Source organism: Hoplias malabaricus, chromosome Y, assembly GCF_029633855.1.
Source record: "Hoplias malabaricus isolate fHopMal1 chromosome Y, fHopMal1.hap1, whole genome shotgun sequence".
Taxonomy (NCBI): Eukaryota; Metazoa; Chordata; class Actinopteri; order Characiformes; family Erythrinidae; genus Hoplias; species Hoplias malabaricus.
In genome coordinates this window covers 78,865,276-78,885,050 of record NC_089820.1, presented here as the reverse complement: position 1 = coordinate 78,885,050, position 19,775 = coordinate 78,865,276, and the positions used below count along the sequence as shown (strand labels likewise).

General features: G+C 43.4%; 2 protein-coding genes across 4 annotated transcripts in view; one reads left to right on the top strand and one right to left on the bottom strand.

Moving 5' to 3' along the window:
- Nucleotides 1–18,874, top strand: part of LOC136678954 (midnolin-like) — a 30,429-nt gene extending 11,555 nt beyond the window's left edge. The window contains exons 1-7 of one of the 2 annotated variants that reach the window (XM_066657161.1): nt 667–1,320; nt 2,792–2,879; nt 3,294–3,356; nt 11,829–12,176; nt 12,321–12,417; nt 12,564–12,869; nt 15,685–18,874. In XM_066657161.1, coding sequence (XP_066513258.1) covers nt 1,097–1,320; nt 2,792–2,879; nt 3,294–3,356; nt 11,829–12,176; nt 12,321–12,417; nt 12,564–12,869; nt 15,685–15,947 — 1,389 coding nt within the window. In that variant the 5' untranslated portion in view covers nt 667–1,096 and the 3' untranslated portion in view covers nt 15,948–18,874. Of the gene's footprint in view, nt 1–666; nt 1,321–2,791; nt 2,880–3,293; nt 3,357–11,828; nt 12,177–12,320; nt 12,418–12,563; nt 12,870–15,684 lie in introns of those variants that run through there. The other variant, XM_066657162.1, reaches the window with a different exon arrangement.
- Nucleotides 1–19,775, bottom strand: part of LOC136679447 (voltage-dependent calcium channel beta subunit-associated regulatory protein-like) — a 113,373-nt gene that overhangs the window by 49,607 nt on the left and 43,991 nt on the right. The window lies entirely within an intron of this gene.

The window sequence follows — 19,775 nt, the reverse complement described above, 5'->3', positions numbered from 1 at the left end:
TGTAGGTGAAGGTGGTACTTGACCTTCGACTTCATAGCTACACTGAGAGGGACCAAGGCTTTGTGTATTTCTAAACAGCAAGTCAAATAAACTCTTTCCATCTTGAGAATGACATTCATTAGTGCCTTTTTTAAAATGGTGCCACTGAGGCTCTTTGTGGGCTGCCAACCTTTTGCTTCCCTATGACCTGTTTTGATCAAGAGTTTTGTTTACATAGTTGATCGTTTTCATAAGATAAAAACCCTTCCCACAGGCTAACGTGAAGCTAACGTACGAAAATAACTGTTCGCTCTAAAACATCTATATTCAGTGGGGGTTCTGCAAACTCTAAAATCGCTTTTCATATTTACACATCTCATTTGTAAAGGTTGCGCGCACTCTCCTTCGTTTTTGAGTGTGTTGCTATAGCGCTGAACTGTTATGAATGATCCGAGAAAGAAGGTAATGGCAGGCGGAGAGGAGCGCTGTGATTGGCTGAGCCGGCGCCGAAGGGCGGAGTGTTTTTACATGTGGGTGTTGCGTAATTTCATGCGATTGGACGACTGTGGGCGTGGTCATACTCTGAGAGCGCTCCTGATTGGTCGTAGTCGTTGTCGGGGGGGTCTCGCGGTGGGGCCTCGTAACAAATGCGGCACGCGTGGGGCTCGGGTCGACATTCGAGAACAAGGGAACAAGGGAACGAGTAGCATTTATTTTTCACCTGTTTTCCTACGAGTCGCTACGCGTTTTTGTATTCGTTCTCGTTGGACTCGCCCTCATCAGCGCCTGATTTCTGTAAAAACGAATAACGTTCATGTAGCCACAGCGGTGCTTTGGCCTGTTCTGCTTCGTGGTGTCGGTTCTTTTGTTTTGGTGTGGACCTATGGATGAACTTAAGAGCTGAGCAGGCGAGCAAACGACCCGTGCGAATAAGTGAACTACCCCCTGAAACAAACAAAAACGGCGACGCCCGGTTCTCGTTCTCTACTCCGAAACGTGGAAGGAACTGTTTCATTTCCCCATCGTGGACTAAAAAGCAATAGGAGCGTAAATCCAAGCTTCGGCTTTCGTCGATTCACGAGGTTCTCTCCGGTTCCCGGTGCTCGGTTTCTATCGGATGGACCAGCAGCACGAGGCTCGTGGCTGCAGCGCCGGGTCCCGGTGCTCCGAGCTCGGCCACCGCCCCGAGGTCTCCCCCATGACTCTGTCCATCCTCAGCACCACGGGCAGCCGCTTCGAGCTCCGCGTCTCCGCCGAGGAGACGGTGGACGGACTGAAGAGGAAACTCTCCCAAAAGCTCCGCGTGCCTAAAGACAGACTCGCGCTTCTGCACCGAGACACGTGAGTTACTGCGGCGCTCGGGCTCAGAACATTACATGTAAAACAAAACGTGGGGTTTAGTCTCTTTATAAAGAGCTTTATTTAACGTGACAGGTGCAGAACACATCAGATGTGACCAGCAATGTACAGATCACCTTCCAAAGCCATAAAACCAACAGTGTTGCGAATTTGCCACGTCCCCAAAGCTGTAATACAAGTCCTATACTGTTTTACTGGCTTTAACGTGAAACTAACGAGAAATCGTTGGCTAGATGTAGACGTATGTGCTCAGTGTTCCGTACTTTTCTGCCCTGGTTCAGTCCTCTGCAAACCTTTGGGCACTTATGGTCAAATGCATTGTTTTTCTTCTGTGAAAACCAAGCTACACATTTTTAAAACAAAGTACTAATTTATACCAAGTTCTTATTTTTTTTCCCAATAAACGAATAAACAAAAAATGTGACCAAACACAAATGTACTAAAGTTGCATGAGATGTTATTAAAACCTTTGAAACCACGTCTAACACATTCTGCATGTTTCTGCTGTAAAAACACACACTATTAGAACAAAGATTCAGCTTTTAAATGTGCACCAATCAAAGCCCGGAGTCTGCACACTATGTAGTTAATGAACAGTGAAGAAAGTAAAACTGTAATTCAGTGCAGTAGAACTGTGATCCGCTAACTACAGGTACTAGGGTACCACCTCAGTGAGAGTTTAGTGCCGAGTGGGTGTTGAAATTCCACGTTTGGGTTTGGGCTCACGGCTTTAAACAGTAGGTTTAATCTTTCTTGTTCTCAGTTACAGGTATTAGCTGTTTATTAATATATGCTAATGACTTCCTCAAGAAGGTTCACTGGACATTTTTGAGCCCAACTCCTTTTTATAAAGTTGTATGTAACCTGGCTCTTTTGGATTGTTTCATTTCCTAATAGTTAGATAACAGAAGGACTATTAGATATTGGTTGGACTTCTACGAAGTGCAGTGAACTCAATCCTTACTTTTTGAAAACTCACAATGTGAATTCTTTACAGGACGTCAACATTGTTATGAAATATCAAAAAATACCATTCTGTGTCAAGAGTGCAAGTGACGTCAGAGCTCTGCTGCAGACACTTTTGAACAGTACAGAGGTGGTGAAAGCCTCCTACTGCTATCATAAACTCTGGGCCCGTTTCCCAGACGTAGAGTAAGTGTAGTGTGGGACTGCAGCTGGTTCTAACAAGAAAAAGACTGAACAAAGGCCGGACTTGGTTTTCTCCTCCGTAAGCCTATTCTGTTCCTGAGTTCTGTGCAGAATCAACTTTGTCGTGTCACTGAACAGTAATAACATAACTCTCACGGGTTTGAGTTACAGGAAGGAACATTCTGAGAAATAGACTGTAAACGGCAGCGGCAGTATAAAACGGGTTCTCTTTCAGACCGGATGCCTCTTGCGAGAAACAGGAGTCAGCAGTTTGTCAGTAACGGCTGTCCTTCACTTTGTGCAGGAGGCTGAGCTCAGGAAGACTCCAGGACTCCGGAGTCGTGGATGGGAGCAAGTTGACCCTGGTGCCGTCAGTAGAAGCAGGTTTAATGGTAAGCCACTGAGTTGTGAGAAACGAGAACAGCACCTTTACACTCTTCAGAGACCTGTTTGTGGGGCTACATCAGTACAGCCATGTGCAAACTTTCAAATGGCGTGTTTTGATATATTTCACAGTGAAAACCACTAAATATGAGCTTTTCTGCTCATTTTAAGGCACGGTTTCTCAGTAACTTTGTAGAAAACAAACATAAAACACATGTGCCGTAACGTTGCCACATTCTGTGCAGTCATACAATACAATAATGAAGTCTTGTCACATTCCTGGTCACGTAAATATAAATCTTAACGTTAATAACAACTTTCCATACTCTTATAACGCCCATCTGTTTGCTCAGCTTGAGAGCGTCAGCTCAGGTTTACGTTGTTTGGGGAGAGTTTGTCATGTTTATGTTTGTTGTTCTCAGACTCAGGCCTCCAGACCAGAGCAGTCCATCATGCAAGCCTTGGAGAGTCTGACAGAAACTCAGGTGAGAAACAATGCGGCCACTCATAACGGGCAGACCGACAGACAGCAGTCACTTCAAAGGAAAAACATACACACATGCTGAGCTTTTAGAGCTGGCAATCCCCAGGAGCGGACTCCAACTGAAACACACACACACATTGTTATTGTCATAAGAAAAACCTCTTTGTAATCTTCGAAATACTAATGTATTTAAAAAAAACGCCTTCTTTACTTTAATACACACAGTCACTGTTGGCACAAACTTTATTGAACATACAGTAGAGTGTCTCTATCCATTTTTGACATATTTTATGAGAGTGGGCCAAAAAAAACACCAAAATAGTCCAAAATGACATGTGGAGAATGCTTTTTTTTTGTTTTCTTGGACGATACCAAACAACGGTGTATATGCATAGTGTCACACACACACACTGCCCCACCTCAACTCTTCACCATTCTTTTTATACAGACATCATCACATGTGCAATACACTGTAGTGCGATCTTCTTGAAGATTATGCTTTTCATGAATGTACATCTCTGTGTCTCTTAGTTAGCACAGCATTTCCATGTAAGCAAATCACACAGGATGGGTGAGTCAGGTTTCTAAAGATATGGCAGTCAGCCCATTTAAATCACTGTGTGTATGTGTGTGCGCACACACGCACATCATGCAAGCCCAGACACACTCCACCCTGTACGTATTATGATTGTGTGTCATTTTGGGTTTTGCTGTATGAGCAGTTAGCTTAGCTACATCTACTTATGTGTCTTTGTGTGCGTGTGTTTTGTGTGTGTGTGGGGAGGTGGGCGGCGTATGTGTGTGTGGTCAGGCTATGTTACTCAGGTAGATAAGAAAAGATTTCCATGAAATTGCTCGCTTGAGATTTCTTATTATATCTAGTCCGTCTGTCCTTTTGCTTACTTTCTTTTTCTCTTCCTCTCTCGCCCTCTCACTTCTCTTTCACACACACTCAGTGTACCTATCATTCCGAAACAAAACACTTGAGAGGCCTCTCTTTCAGAGTTTGGTCCTGTACTAGGCTTTGTAGTGTCTTTTGCAGAAAGCTTCGTCTTTGTGTGATGAAGTTGATAGAATGCACTTACACTTGCACTTAACCCGTGATGTGCTATTTCTGTGGGTCTTGTTCTGGACTTGTCAGGTTCAGGGTTAACTGTGCATTCAGATTAGTTACTGATTATTAACACTGCTCACGCAATAACTGACCAGCGACTGAAGACGTTATGCGGTGATCAACCCAACCCTTCAACACCCCGTTTGTAGTATTTTTACTTTAATATTTCCTTTATAAACCTGCACTGGGAGAACAGAACCTCTGTTGTTGCATCTCAGGGCTCAGCACTGCAGAACCTGCACTATGTAACTTTTGGAGGAGGGTAGGTAGGAAGCCGCCCCTTCCCTCTCCTCCTCCCCCCTCCCCCTTCATTTTAGGACAGTGCTGTAAAAGTGAATTACACTGTGGGTGGGGGGGTGTCAGGTGCAAAAATACCAGGTCTTACCTAGTGTTCCTTTCAGTGTCTGTTTCTGTGATCTTTTCAAATTGCCGTCTCACAGATATAAGGAATATGAACTCTGCCCTGAGAGAGATGTGTTTTTGTGCTGGTAAAGGCAGTATTGTGAAGCCTGGCGTTCTGTTTACTTGTGTTTGTGTGTGTGTACGTGTATAAGTAGGTGTGTGTGCGTCTGCTGTGGTTGTCAGTTAACAGATGTGGTTTGGTTGCACAGGTGAAGCGTTGAAGAGAAGCTCCTCAGCAGCTGATATTTATAACCTGGAAATCCTGCCTCAAACTGTGGGAGCCAATTGCACAGCTTGTGTGTGTGTGTGTGTGTGTGTGTGTTTGTGTGTGTGTGTGTGTTTGTGAAGAGACTCGGTGCACGTCTGTTCTGAAACCACTCGTGCATACCTGTATCTATGAGAAAAGGTTTCTTCCTGTTTTTCCCTTTTTTTTCATTGTGTGTGCGTGCATATATGTGTGTGTGTGTGTGTGTGCGAGCACGGGCGCCCGCCTGTGTGTTGGTTAGTGCGGGGGTGGCGAGTTCAGGAAACTGTGCCTTTTCTGTCTGACTGTGGCCGGGCTGTTTGCTCTGCTCTACCTTGCGATTGCTTTTTTTAAACCGATAGAGACAGAGAGGGAGAGAGGTAAGCAGAGAGCTCGAGGTAGAGACTGCATCAGCAGAGAGAGTGAATAAGGGAAAGAGAGGTGCAGAAGAAGAGAACGGCTATGTAAGTGTGTGTGTATGTGCATGCATGAATGTGTGTGAAACATACATACGCATGCTTGTATGTGTGCATAGTCGTAGCTGTGTCAGACAGTAAGAGACAAACAGAGGGAGAGTGTAGAATAAGTGTCTCCATTAATGAAAGCTGAAAGCCTGGACGTTAGCCTGTAGCTAGCTTTGTCACAAACTGACACTCAGCTGGGAAGGGCAGGGCACTGCAGGGCTACACCACCTTTTAAAAAAAATACACAGTGAAAAAACAGGAGGTCACAGCAGTTGTCTTGACCTTATCTCCACTATTTTATCTCCACCTTTTGTTCTTGTACTGGACGTAGTGTGATACAGCAATCATGACACCATTATAACAGATCCGCTAGCTGTATTTTATTTTTATAGCCAGGCTTTGCGGCTTTTGTTTATATTTTCTGTATAGTTCTATTTAGTATATGGAAGACAACAGCCAGCACACCCTCTCTCTCTCTCTCTCTCTCTCTCTCTCCCTCTCTCTCTCTCTCTCTCTCTCTCTCTCTGTTAGACTAATTCAGTTGGAGAATCTGATTGATTCACAAAAGCCGAACGGCTAAAATGGTAACAAAAGGGAGTGTGGAGTGTCTAAAAAGATTTCCGGAAATATCGAGCTAGTGCTTTCCTGATGAAATAAAGAGATGTGCTCTCTTACAAGGCGCCACTTGTACAAGGGCTCCGTGATTGAGCTTTGAGTATAGAATTTTTTCCCACCTCTTTATTAGTGGTGCAGGACAGACACACACACACACGCGCTACTGTCCCATTCTCTCTCTTTCTGTGACAGAATGGTGCTTTTGTGCAATCGTGATTTGTATTGAGCCAGCTCTCCCTCACCCTCCTTACACAGGCGATACTCGGTTGTGTGTGTGTTTGTGTGTGTCTGTCTGTGTATGTGTGTGTAGGCTTTACACTTATTGATCACCATATGGAGGAACAGACGTAACAGAAAGATGCTTTTCTAAGCTGTTCAAATGACCATATTGTTACTGAGGTGATCTGAGGAGAGGGCAAGGATAATTTAATCACTGTGGCAGTAACACACACACACACACACACACACACCTCAGGACAGACAGAATAGATTCTTTGCTGATTACATCCTGCCTCTGATTGTCTCCGATGGGCTGCTGACTTTTTCAGAGCTGAGGGCTAAAGAGAGTGCAGTAAGGTCATGAAACACATTGTGGTCATCACTGCCTCTACACTGTTCTTTTCCAATCCAACCATGATATGAAAGGCTGCCTTATTAGTAACACACAGGGTAGACACGATGTAGATTTGGTGTTTTGTCTGAACAGATAAACTGCAGAGAAATCTGGGGTCTGTTGTTTTGGTTGTCTTGTTGTGGAAAGCATTGTGACATCATGTTGTTTTTATGATGTCACAATGCTCTGCATCATGTAGAGTACTGGAACAAATTGTAACACCGGCCCGTGATGGCTGTTGTGTTGTTGTGAAAAACACAGGCTTTGAGAACAGGAGTCTGAATAGCCCTGGGGCTGGGCTTCTTGGTCTGAATAGCACTGGTGTTGGTTTGTTGGTCTGAACAGCATTGCTCTTCTTTACCATTGTTAGTCTTGAATGGAGTTGGATTTGGTCTAGGATTCGCTTTGTATTTGTAAATCTTTACAGTGTTAGTGTTGGGTACTCTGGTGTGATCAGTGCTGGTTAGTGAGTTATTGTTCTGAACAGTGTTGGATTTTTCTAGTGTAATCATGATTTGGTGTCGAATTTACACCTATAAACATCACTGCTGCTGGAGTTACAGTTGGAAACATCAGGCGTTTTGGGTTTTTTGATGTAAACACCACTGGTGTTGGATTTTCTGGATTGAACATCTAGAGTGTTGGGTTTTCTAGCCTTAACAGCACAGCTGTTGTGTTTGTTGGTGGGAACTGCTCAGGTCTTGGGTGGTCAATCTCTCGCACTGCAGTGCAAATCCACTACAGCTGGCCTTTCAGCCCCCATCCTGTTTATTGCCTATTGTTACATCTTCTCTCCAGCATCAGCAATGAGTAGACTTTATCTCATTCCTCTATGCTTCACCCTGTCTCTGGCGGGGTAATATGCAGTCTTGGTCCACTATAATTGGAAATCATTGGCTCTTAATAGCACTGTGCAGGCAGAGAGAATCGAAGGCCATCTGTGTGGTCTCAGGATCAATGGAGGAGTGGCCGTGTGGAGGCTCTGTCCTCTCTTGCCTTGGGTGGGCTTTAATAATGGAAACTATTCACCTGTTGTAGTTGGATGTAATCAGAAGTTTTCTTTTTCATGAAGAAATAAATCAGCTTGTACACTGCAGTGTCTTCAAAATGTTGCATAAAATTGCATGCCTAAAATCATAGATATATGTGTAATAAGTTTTTCTGCGGGGGGTCAGGTTGCAGTTTGTTGACTTGCGTGCAAATTGGCGCAGCGTAAATAGATGGACTGTCATCTGAGTCGTGATCACTTTCAGCTTTCGTTCGCCACTTGCCTTTGTGCTTGAAGTGGTCTGCATCGTGACTGGGCTTTTCCACACAGAGGGAGCGCGAGAGCGAGAGAGAGAGAGAGAGGGAGGAATGGGGGACGGACTCAGAGCTCCCTATTCTCTGTTCACCCCCCCCCCCCCCCTTTGAGCCTGATGGTGGGATGCAGCCCCCATAATAATTACCCTGATTAAAGCTGGACCCGTCTGTGAGCTCATGCTTTGGAGGACTCACAGCCCGGAGCTCACGACAAGCTCTGGTTAATGATTCCCCTTTTGCACAGAACTGGCTCACATCCGGATGCCGAGGGAGGCTTTTTCTCAGCTACAGGGGTCAAGCCGTGTTCACCAGGCTAATCAAACACGGTGTGCTGTCCGCCAGATTCTCCACCGATGCCATAAAATGGCGCTGATACGACGCGATGGCATGTTGAGACGGACATTTTGAAGCCTCTGTACTGTTCGCTTTTATAACTTAAACAAGCTACTAGAAACTTTTTTGAGCTTTAGAAGTAAACATGAGACTATTGTCCTTATCCAACACTAACCTTGTTCTTCAGAGCTAGCGAGGTGCACTAGTAATCAGAGCTTAGATTAATTAGCATGGTGTACACTGCACACAGTTGTTCAGTAATCTAAAACACACTCACTCAAGTGGTGTCTGAATGTGTAGAACACAGTGTTATCTTTAATTCACAAAAGACCAATTGGAATTCAGGCTTCAAGACAATGCCCTACCAATGTTTTTAGTTCATTCATGTTAATTCTGTCCATTTTTACAGCTTGAAAGCTGTTTTTTTATCTCCCCCTCTGTTTGAGAGCATCAAACAAAGGGACTCCTCTCCATCTGCCGAGTTGAAATCAGTCAGAGCTCCAAGCTCCACCTCATCTTGGTGGTATTTTTCTTGTCTTACCCCCTCCTCTTCCCTCCTTTTTTTTTTCTTTTTCTTAAAAAAGCAGCTTTTGAGGCAGGGATGCCTGCAAACAATTTCAGAGCTTTGGGTTTTCTTAGTTCCACCACCGCAGCCCCCCTCTCTCCACCACTTTCTCATGCACATAGACATATGCATACACCCACATACAGTGTTTTCCTTCACCTTCATCTGCTTCTCTCATCTGTGCACCAACCTGCCTCATGTTCCACTCACTCCTTAAAGAAGTCTGCACTACCCAGCATGCTCTTCCACACCGAGCTGTCTGTTGCAGATGAATGCTTTCCTCCCGCAGATGTCCAAAACGTGTTTTAGTCATCCTGATGTAACTGTGCCGATTCCTTACAGCGTCCTGATTGAATGGTAAAGTTATCTATCGCGGGGTTCTCACTCACGTTCCTATAGTCTAAGGGATCTTTCCAAATTACTGCAGAATTCAGACCTTGATGTAAAAGTCATTCACGTTGTTTGACGTAACAATAATCAGCCAAACTCTTGAAAATAAATTTTAAAAATATCAATAGATTTGTAAATATTTTGGGATAATTTTATTTGTTTTTAATTTTTTTGAAGAATAGTGTAATTTACATCAAAACACCGTTCGTAACTCTGTTTACATGTTAAGAAAATGGAAAATAAACGGTGGAAATCCCCTTTGAATCAGAGAAAGTGTAGATTTTAAACTTTCAGTTTATACCACATTTGTCTTTCTAAGTAGAAAAGGAACTACTTTATGACTCAAAGTTGTTATTGAACGGTTCTCAAAGACAAAAACAATCTTTTATATTTTTTATACATTTTCTTGTTTTTTTGGACGAAAGAAACACATTCTAAAATGCAACAATTGAAAGATTTAAACCTGCGAATGCAGATTGTAAACCAAATGTAAATGCATTTCTTTATGCAGACACCTGCAATTAACGATGTTAAAAACTTCAGCCAACCTTGTTTAGTTTCGTACTTGCAGCAAAGCAGCAGTTCTACCAGGCATTTAGGGGTTAAGGCGTTACTTTGCTCACAGTTATTTTGCAGCTAATGTTTCTGTTTGGTACTTGGCTCCTCTGTATCGACTGCATTATACTCAGTACCGTCGAGTGTGAGTAGTCAGTGCTCAGTAGACACACACGCAGAGGACGGCAGTGGGTGGGAAGGCCTCCGAGAACTGCCTGGCGAAAAGGTTACCGCAGACTTCCCAGACTCCTCTAGTGTCACACATCGCCTGCAAACGTGACTGATGCTTAGCAGAGAGATGAGAGCCATCAATCAAACTTAAGGCCACCTGCCCACGCACACACACAGAGCACACATAGTAGATACACACACTTAAGCATTCACACACCTACACGCGGCTAACCTTTACGCCTGGGGTTCCCGTATGCTGTAAGAAAGTTTAAGTCTTCTGCCTGCCTGTGTGTGTGTGTGTGTGTGTGTGTTTTTGTCATGTGGTGGCTTCCACAGAAACACTGGGAGTGTGCCTCTTCTGCGTCACACTTCAAATACGAAAAAGAGCAAGTTGAAAGTGGATTGTGCTCCTTCCCCATACTTGTTTATATTCCACTGTTGTTCGTCACATGTGGAACGCTTAAAAACAGCACCTTCACATTCCCACTCTCCAGCATTTCCTTCTATTATAGAGCACCGTTCCCACCCAGGCCATAATTTACTGTCAGCTACAATAGCACAGTTTTTGTTGCAGGAGTGTGGGGAAGACCATGAACTTCCCTGTTTCACATCCATATATCAGTAATTTTTTATCAGTCAGTCCACAGTATCATTTGGTTGCTGTCGTTCTTGATTACAGCAGATTATTGATTTCCCCCATCATCCCTTGCTATTTTAATTATTTTAAACAGGAGAACGGATGAATTGCCACATGCCACAAATTCAAGCTGTCATAATCTTTGCAGTCGCATTTAACTCAACGTTTTGCGATTTATCGATCCACTTTTTACACCCATTCCATCGTCGTGGCATCAACGGTGAACACTCGTTGTACAAGCAGGCTCATTAGCTCCCAGACACGTGAGCTCTTTTGAGCTGAAGTGTCTCTCTTCCTTATTGCCGTCGGCCTCATTAACTGAGCATGTGCTCTCAGCGTTCCCGCCGCTCTCAGTGCTCCAGCGTTGCGTGCGGTGGTTAGTCGCGAAAGAGAAGCAGACCTTTTATGAGCGTCAGTGAGCCAGCGCTGACATCACCGCAGTGGTTTGTGATTCATTCACATCAAAGCTGGCCGGGCTTCCCTCAGTGGGTCGCCATTCGAGAAGTCATCCTCTCCTCCAGGGACTGGAGGCCTCCTCAAGACACTCCAAGTAGGAGTGCTGAAGAAGTGTGGCCTTTTGAGGGAGGGTTTCATCTTGATTCTGTAAATTCGTCATCGGTAAACCACGCTGGGCTGGAGATGGAGGGGCTTTAGTAGAGGAGGGGGTTGATGCGGATTGCTGACGCTTGAGCTGTGGTCGAAGGTGTTTGAGTCAGTGGTCCGATATTTTTGCGCACAACTCAACTGTGTGTACTCAACAACCACGATCGCTATTAGAGCACTGGTCTCAGATCAGGGCCATACCTTTTTGTTTTCTAGGGCAAGCTCAGCTGTGTTTAAGAGTATCTGGTTTATAATAAAACAATAAAAATGTCGTCCAGAGATTACCGGCTGGACCGAAACTGCTTTGTAGACATTCATTGTGCAACTGTCCCATTCATCATAACCAGAGTTCATCTTGTGTGTTTCATTCACAGAGTTTTGTGTGGGAACTGTGCATTGTGGAAGTTTCCTAATTCGTGTCACAATCATAGAGAAGTAAAACTCGATTCCTCTTCTCGTTCCCAGGTTGGTGACTTCCTGTCAGGCCGCTCTCCGCTCACCCTTGCCCTACGCGTGGGCGACCACATGATGTTCGTGCAACTGCAGTTGGCCGCACAAACCTCAAACGCCCCGCAGTCCACACCCAGGGGTCCTTCAGGGATGCCTACTGAGCCCTGTGAAGCTGGAGCCAGACACAACCACATCCCACCAATGCCACACAGCAACTTGAGAGCTTCACCTGGACACCACACTAGCCCTGCCCGCTTATCACCCCCCTCCAGCCCCACGCTACCCATAGGCCCAGCTCCTCCCTTATACTCGCCTGCAGGCGCTCGAAGCCCTGTCCCAGGACAACCCGCAGCCTGCCCACAGGTAACGCATACTGAAAATGGCCTGTCTGGGATTTTCTGCCTATTTATATGTTGCGAAACTTGCAGTGAACTTCGGTTCATTTTGATTCCAGTCCTTTAAAGCTACTCTATATGCTTTTTATTAACATGTGTGTGTTCCTCTCAGGGTGAGTGTGGGACCTCATGGCCAAGTCGTAAACCAGGTGCTGTTATTGAAAGCTTCGTTAACCACGCCCCTGGGGTCTTCTCAGGAACCTTTTCAGGTAAAGCGCTTCCACAAGTCTGGACTTTATTATTAAGTGTGTATTAATCCAGCTCTAACCCCTAGCTAATCTTATATTTATGTAGTAGCACTACTTCAATATTTGCATATTAATAACATAATAACAATGCTCACTCTCTCAATCAGGCACTTTGCACCCAAACTGTCAGGACAGTACGGGGCGTCCTCGCCGTGACATCACCACCATCTTGCAGATCCTCAACGATCTCTTGAGTGCCACACGCCACTATCAGGGCACTCCATCCACCCTGGCTCAGCTCCGCTGCCACACACAGGGTCCCACATCGCCCCCAGCAACACCACCAGCTTCACCCACTTCACCTTCTTTACCGCCCACCATACAGCTACCATCGGCTCCAGCTTCACCTTCAACACCATCACCTACCTCAGACAGAGCCGCTCTCAGCCACAGCCGCATCGGCAAACACACAGGTGAGTAAAAGCACAAGCACACACACACACACACACACATGCAGACTCTGAATACTCACACAGCGCACACAACTAGGATCAGGCAACCTTTAAATGTGAAGCACTCAAACGTGTTACACTCTGTAGTCTGTCTAATTTAGATTTTTGTAAGGGAATTAATGAAAGGTAGGGGAAAGAACTATGCCTGAAATATGTGTGTGAGTGTGTGTGCACATAGATTTTTCCATATTGAACGTGACCTCACTGGTGTTGCAAAGAAAAACAAGCCTGTATCTGCTGTATATTTAAAAGTATTGGCGTGTAGATTGGTGTGTGTTTGGACTGCATACCTTTATGTTAAAGGAACTGTGCACAATGGCAAATTAACAGTGAGGAATGCTGCTTTGCTTTTGATTAGAAGCCGTGTGTTAATGAGGTGATTGCTGTGTGTGTGGGAGTTGGACTCACGTTACATACTAAACGGCCCTTTCCAAATAGTTCCACTTTCGAGTTCAGGCTTTTCTCCCACAGTTCTCCTCAACCTTCCTGCTGTTTCCACTCTTCTGCTCCAAATCTCTAACCTCATCTGTGAAACACGTACGCACACTCCCCGCCTGTGTGCTTTTGCCTTTATATGGAGCAGTCTATACACACACACACGCACGCACGCTCACTCGTTGGCTGCTGACAGAAAGTGCACTGTGGGGGCGTTGACAGAAAAGAAGCAAGCACAAAGTGAAGTTTCATTCCTGAAGCGTTTTGGGTTGCGTTAGCCTGGCTCTGTGGTCAACAATGCATTTAGCCTTAGACTTTACAGCTTTTGAGTCATGCGCGCACACACACACACACACACACACACACACACACGTACAAAATGAGAGAGAGAGAGACAGACACGCAGACAGAGCAGTTAAAGGTAAGAGGACTGGCTGGAGTCAGGGCCTCACTTCTGTGTTTGCATTCTTCTCATTCACTCCACTGATTCATCCTTCACTGGCCTCACACACTAACACAGAGACATTTGTTTTTATACACTGTCAGGACATAGGGTCGCACATATCTCACATTTCAGACTTTTTGTGACTACAGACAAAGCCAACTGTCCAAATTATTGTCTGTAATGTAATAATGAGATGTATATAAAATAAAACATATGCTTTAAACCGATTTTACATTTACAACACTTTACGAACACGTGGTCAGCTAGTGCTTAGTTTTCTGTCCTGAAAATGTGCAAAAAAACACACACAGCACAAACCCTGCTGGAATGGACTGAGCGTGACCACTTTCACATTCACATTTAGCTCTGTATCTAATCTTTACGGATCACAACTGTCATGCTAAACATTAATCTGTTCCACACACGCAGAGAAAAAGAGAGAGACAGAACAGACACACACTCACATCTGAGTGTGCCCATTTTCCAAGAATGAGAGTGTGTGTGTGAATTATTAAGAGGCTCTGGATCATAATAGCTGCTCATTTGGGTTCCTAGGGGCCAATAGGAGCCCGACGTGTGGATCATAGTGTGTGTGAGCGCAGTGGAAACATGCTGATGAAGCTTAAATGATGCATGAGGCGGGGCTGGTCGAAGGGCTGTGGAAAGAACAGACCTCCTCGTCTCTCCTCCACTGACCCGTGACCCAGGCCTGTGCCACTGGACGCTTCCTAACCAGTCCCTGCCTTTCTGTGGCTGTGTGTTGATTGCTGAATTGGATGGAACCAGTCCCATAAGATAGCGTCTATTGTCTCCTCTCAGCAGGGAGTCAGATGTATAATTTCGAGAGTGTGTGTGGTGTGTGTTACGTGTGTATGTGCATGGTACAGACGTTTGGATCCTGACTGGCAGTAGCTTTTCAGAATCTTAAATCTTTCATATTTAAAGGTTTGTATGTGTAACTATGTATTAAATGTGTAACTATTTAAAATAGCCATCACAAAATTAGATTCTTCAATTAATGATTTGTCATATAATTGTAATTAACTGATTAGTTACCTTCGTGTAACTTAAGTGTCAAGTTGATAATACAATTGATGACAAACACAACCCAAGCTCAAGTAAACAAACATTACTCGCTTCTGCCCTCTATAGAGGAATGTAACAAACTTCAGTGATTATATAACTGCCGTGACAGACCTATGTTTGATCAGACTGGTTAAGTGTGTGAAAGGAAGACTAGAACAGTATGTACAATATACTTCCTAGGTGTTAAAAGATGGTTTGAGAATATAGCTATTGTTCTCTGCTACTGTCTTCGTGCCTAATAATGAAAGCACAGAGGAATTTCTCAAAACAAAATATTGAAAGTACAGGACGGTCTAGTGTTGAAACTTTGCAAAGTAAAAGCAGACAGGGGAGGCGAGGCAAAGTTTACATTTGGCCAGTATCTGTGTAGTTTCGCACATCCATAGTTTTGTGTTACATAATATTTCCCCTATGACTGTATAGCCGTCTGTACCTGAGATGTTACATAAAGGGCTGATTAAAGATAAATATTGTTTTTAAGGCTGGGAACTGGGAGGTTTCACAGACTGGGCTTATTGCGTAGGTGTCCCTAATTCTTAAGGTGTGGGTCCTGAACTGAGCTGTAGCACATTCCCATTTAAAGGAACAGGAGCTCAAACCCATTGTTCTGTACAAGGCCGTTGAGACGGGGGAAGAATGGTGTTTAACCTTGCTGTATTTTGACCAAAACATATCCCAGACATTTCATTAAGACCCCAGGGATCTGTGTTAACAGTGTAATAACGTCCCCTTTAACACATTGGTACACATATGTAATATATTTATACGTAACCGTATTGGTTGTAAGTATTTATTCCTTTTTCTCCTCAGGTGAGCCCACCAGGCAGACAGAGAACAGGGCCACTCGCTGTAAAGTGGAGCGTCTGCAGCTTCTCCTGCAGCAGCGGAGGCTTCGACGGAGGGCGAGGAGAGAGCCCCGCGGCCCCTATCACTGGCTGTCCAACCGCAAAGCCGCTCGCAGCCACAGCAACAGCAGCCTGTCCAGCGAGAGCTCTCTGGACCTGGACTTCGACGAGACGCTCTGGAAGCCCGACGTCCAGGCCGACATGGGATCAGAGTTCGTCCTGGCCTGAGAGATAAAGGAAGAACACCAAACCAACAAGGAAACGCTGAGGTACATGAACAAAGGAGCAAGGAAATGGAGGAAGAAAGTAAGAATGAAGCTCAAAGAGAAGAAAGCAGAAACAATGCTTGCAGACTGGAAGAGCAGGACGTTTATCTTCCTCTCAGTGGTACAGCGACAGACTGCCGTTTGGATAACAAGGAAAAAATATGTCTGAACTGAAAGACATCTCTCGTTCTTTTTTGGTTGGTGAGGTTTGCTTGATCCCATGAACCCGACGGACCCGTTACTGTGCTTTAAAAAAAAAAAAAAGAAAGCTGTTTCTTTAAATTTGCTACTAGAGGAGTGGTCACATGTGCGTATTTGTCAGCTGCAAAAAAAAACAGTATTTGATTTGTGTTTTCTATCACTGTTCAAAAGATGCATGAGGCTTCCTTTATTATTGGATGCACCATGTCTTTGAGAGCATGAGCTCTACCAGAGCTAAGCTCAGATCTGCATTCGTTATTTGGTTTAATCGAAGCTCAACTGGTATTTGGTGAATATTCCTATTTATGGGTTTGTTAGATCGCTTAGATTCTTAATATATCAAAATAAACACAACAGCAGCGCTGTGATTAATGAAGAAAAGCACAATAAATGGCAGAAAAACATGCATGGGACCCAAGGGGTTATGGAGCATCTCTCTGAGCATCCTCTGGAACATTTAGTGGAACGTCAGTTCACACAGGACCTACTTTGGCAACGGAAATCCACGATTTCTCACTGGGACTCGTTCTTCTGTTATTGGGACCCTTGTTGTAGGGCACCCCGTTTTCTTTCATTGGGCATTGATACTTAACCTTCTCAACGTGGTGGTGGTTTTAGTTGCTGTGGTTGTTACAAAATGCGTCATGTAGCATTACAAAGCAAGAATTCAGGTTTTCGTCTCCGGTTTATAACATTTTGCACACTCCAGCATTTTTATTGAGCATTAAACGTTTTTTTTCAGTACTCAATACTCCACCAGGAGAGAACTCACAAACCGACCTGACTTTATTCATGCATTTTTATTTTCATGAACCCGCAATGTACCGGAGCATTCATTATCAACTAGACACTTTCCTCGCGTGTTTTTTTTTTTAATTTATAAGTGGAGCCACCATTTATTGTACACATTTTTTAGAAATTGTGTGCACATGTTGTAAAACTATCTGCTGGTCAAAGTATTAAGGTGATATTACAGTGCCTCCGTTTACCTTTTACTGTATTGAAGACAGATGACACAATCTGAAACTTTATTTTTTTTTTTTTTTTTTGCTGCTACGAAGGACGATAAACCAAGGAGAGGAGTCTCATCTGGTCATTCATCTCATTTGTACTATGACCTGGAGTAGATGCATGCTTCTCTGATGTACATGAGTGGGTTTGGTCACAGTGTTGCTCTGTAGCACCATTTTGAGGAAAGAATGGCAGTTGTTGGTTTATCCACCATATGAAGCCAATTAAATGAAGGGGATGTCATCCGTAACAGTTGCCCCTCTCTGACACATTGCCATCTCCATGTATCTGTGATCTAGAAAAGACGTTGGATAAATGACATCGGGGAAAGACTCATCTGTGTCATCTTAGGTGGACGGACCTTTTGTGCAGTGGCCTTACCTGTCTTTAAAATGGTGAAAAGTACAGGCACTGGAGACTTTCTGTGGATCCTTTATGTGTATCATGCTTTTTTTGTGTCCAGGCTTTTTGCTGCAATGATAAGACAGCGATGGCCCCACGACAACGTGACTGAGATGCTGTCTTTCTATGTGCAAGAGCCTTTGTGTCTGTTGCCTTTTGTTGTAAGACGGCCCACAAAGATGCTCTCAGCTGAGGATAGAGACATAAAAGAGTGCGCTGGCTGTGTTTTTTTGATCATGATGTAACGTCTGTCCTGTGTTTGAGCTTTTGTCTCTTGTTCATCCTGCCTTTTAAAAATGTCACTGCTGTTTAAAAGTCAGACTCTCCACTATGACACATAGATATGGTCCGTGTCCAAAAAAATACGCCACCAAAACTTGAAAATACATGACAGATTTAACATTCGCTCTAAGATAATGCATAGAGATTTAGGAGCATTTATTTTAGTCCATTAATCACTGCCTAACAACAGTTTTTCGGCATATTGTGGCTGTCGTCAAAATGCTGGCAGAAGCAATAGAAAATGTTAAATGTACATACGATAATTTAACAATTCCTTTAAGTTACAAGGTCTTGATTTGATGGTGACACATTTAAAGAAAGCACTTCTTCCGTTTCAGAACCAAATCCCAAAATTATAACCAGCCAAATGCATGTCATTAATCTGAAAAAGGCTGAATTGATAAAATGAGTAATCCATAAGGAAACATATGCATTTTGTTGAAATGTTGCTTTTGTAATTGTGATAGTGTGATACCAGTTTTTGTTCCTGCTGTGTGTTCTGTTGCCTGTATTGTCTCACAGTCTCTCAGCAGGAGGTGAGGAATTTCAGCTCATGGTCCTGCGCTAGGCCAGTGTAGCACGTTTTTTTTTTATAACTGTTTTAATTTATAAAGCCGATCTGGTAACTGTGAAGAAACGGTATCTGACATTGCTTTTCCCTCTGTGTTTCTTCTTTTTTGTGCAAAATTTAAACCTGGTATTATTATTAAAACAAGGGGGTGGGGAACTGATATATATATATTTTTTTTTTGGTATTTTTTTCTTTACTTTTTTTAGTTCATAAGCAATACATTTCAGTGTGGCTTGCTGTAGAACTTTTTCTTTTTAGGTAATAAATTTGAGAGAGAATACAATTGTGGTGTTTGTTCTTCTGACCCAATGCTCACTTGCTAAAGCAATTAATATTTTAGCCACATCAAATATCAAATGTTGAATTACATATGTTATTATTAATATATTATTCTGTTCTGAGCAGATTTGATCTAAATTCTCAAAGGCTCTTTACTTGAAACTTAAATGTCACACAATTGATTAACAATAAAAAATGACATTGTTATGAATAAGACCTTGAGCTCAAGCTTTGAAAACAACAAATTACATCACAGTAGATCCAACAATATTTAGAGTAAACAAGGTCTACTTTTTGACCTTGGGCTTGATTAGCCTTTTTTTGAAAACTGCTTTCTTTTATTAAAAGTTATCAAAAGTAGTTCCTGTTGAGTCTAGTGTTGCTGCTCATAATACAGACAGAAGCAGGTGTGTACTTGAGCCGTTGATATCACTCACACACCAGCAGGTGTGTGTATGTCAGTTGTAGGTTTACTTAGTCTCCTTGGCTGCTTGTGGCTTTGCGTAGCTCAGCGCCATTTGGGTGTTAAAAGAGAAATGAAAAACTGAGTCGCTAACTGCTTTTTTTTTTATACGCTTCCAGATTACCACAGACATTTACCAAGAGAATTACTTCAACAGACAATAACACACACCCTGTGTGGTAACACAGGAAAACACAAAGGCACCATTTACTGCAAGTCAACACCTTTCTAAAAGATCCCAAAGCTTTAAAAACATTCACCATAGCTAGCTAACGTAGCAAAGCTACCATCTGTTTAAATGAATTAACTGACATTTTCTTTTAAAGCTAATACTGGGGGAAGGGGGTGTGACATGAAGAGTATGCCATGGCTGATGGATTTAAAACATTTAACAGTTCCTTAAACTGTTTACCAGAGTTGGCTAGCTAACGTAGCTAACAGGCTAGTACAAACAGTGTCCAAAAGAATACAAGATTCTGAATGAAATTAATAATTTAACACCACAGAAACTGTTTAAGGGGAGGTTTCTTGTGAATTTAAAAGGGAAATTGAATTTAAAAGAGACTGAGCTCAGCAAATAC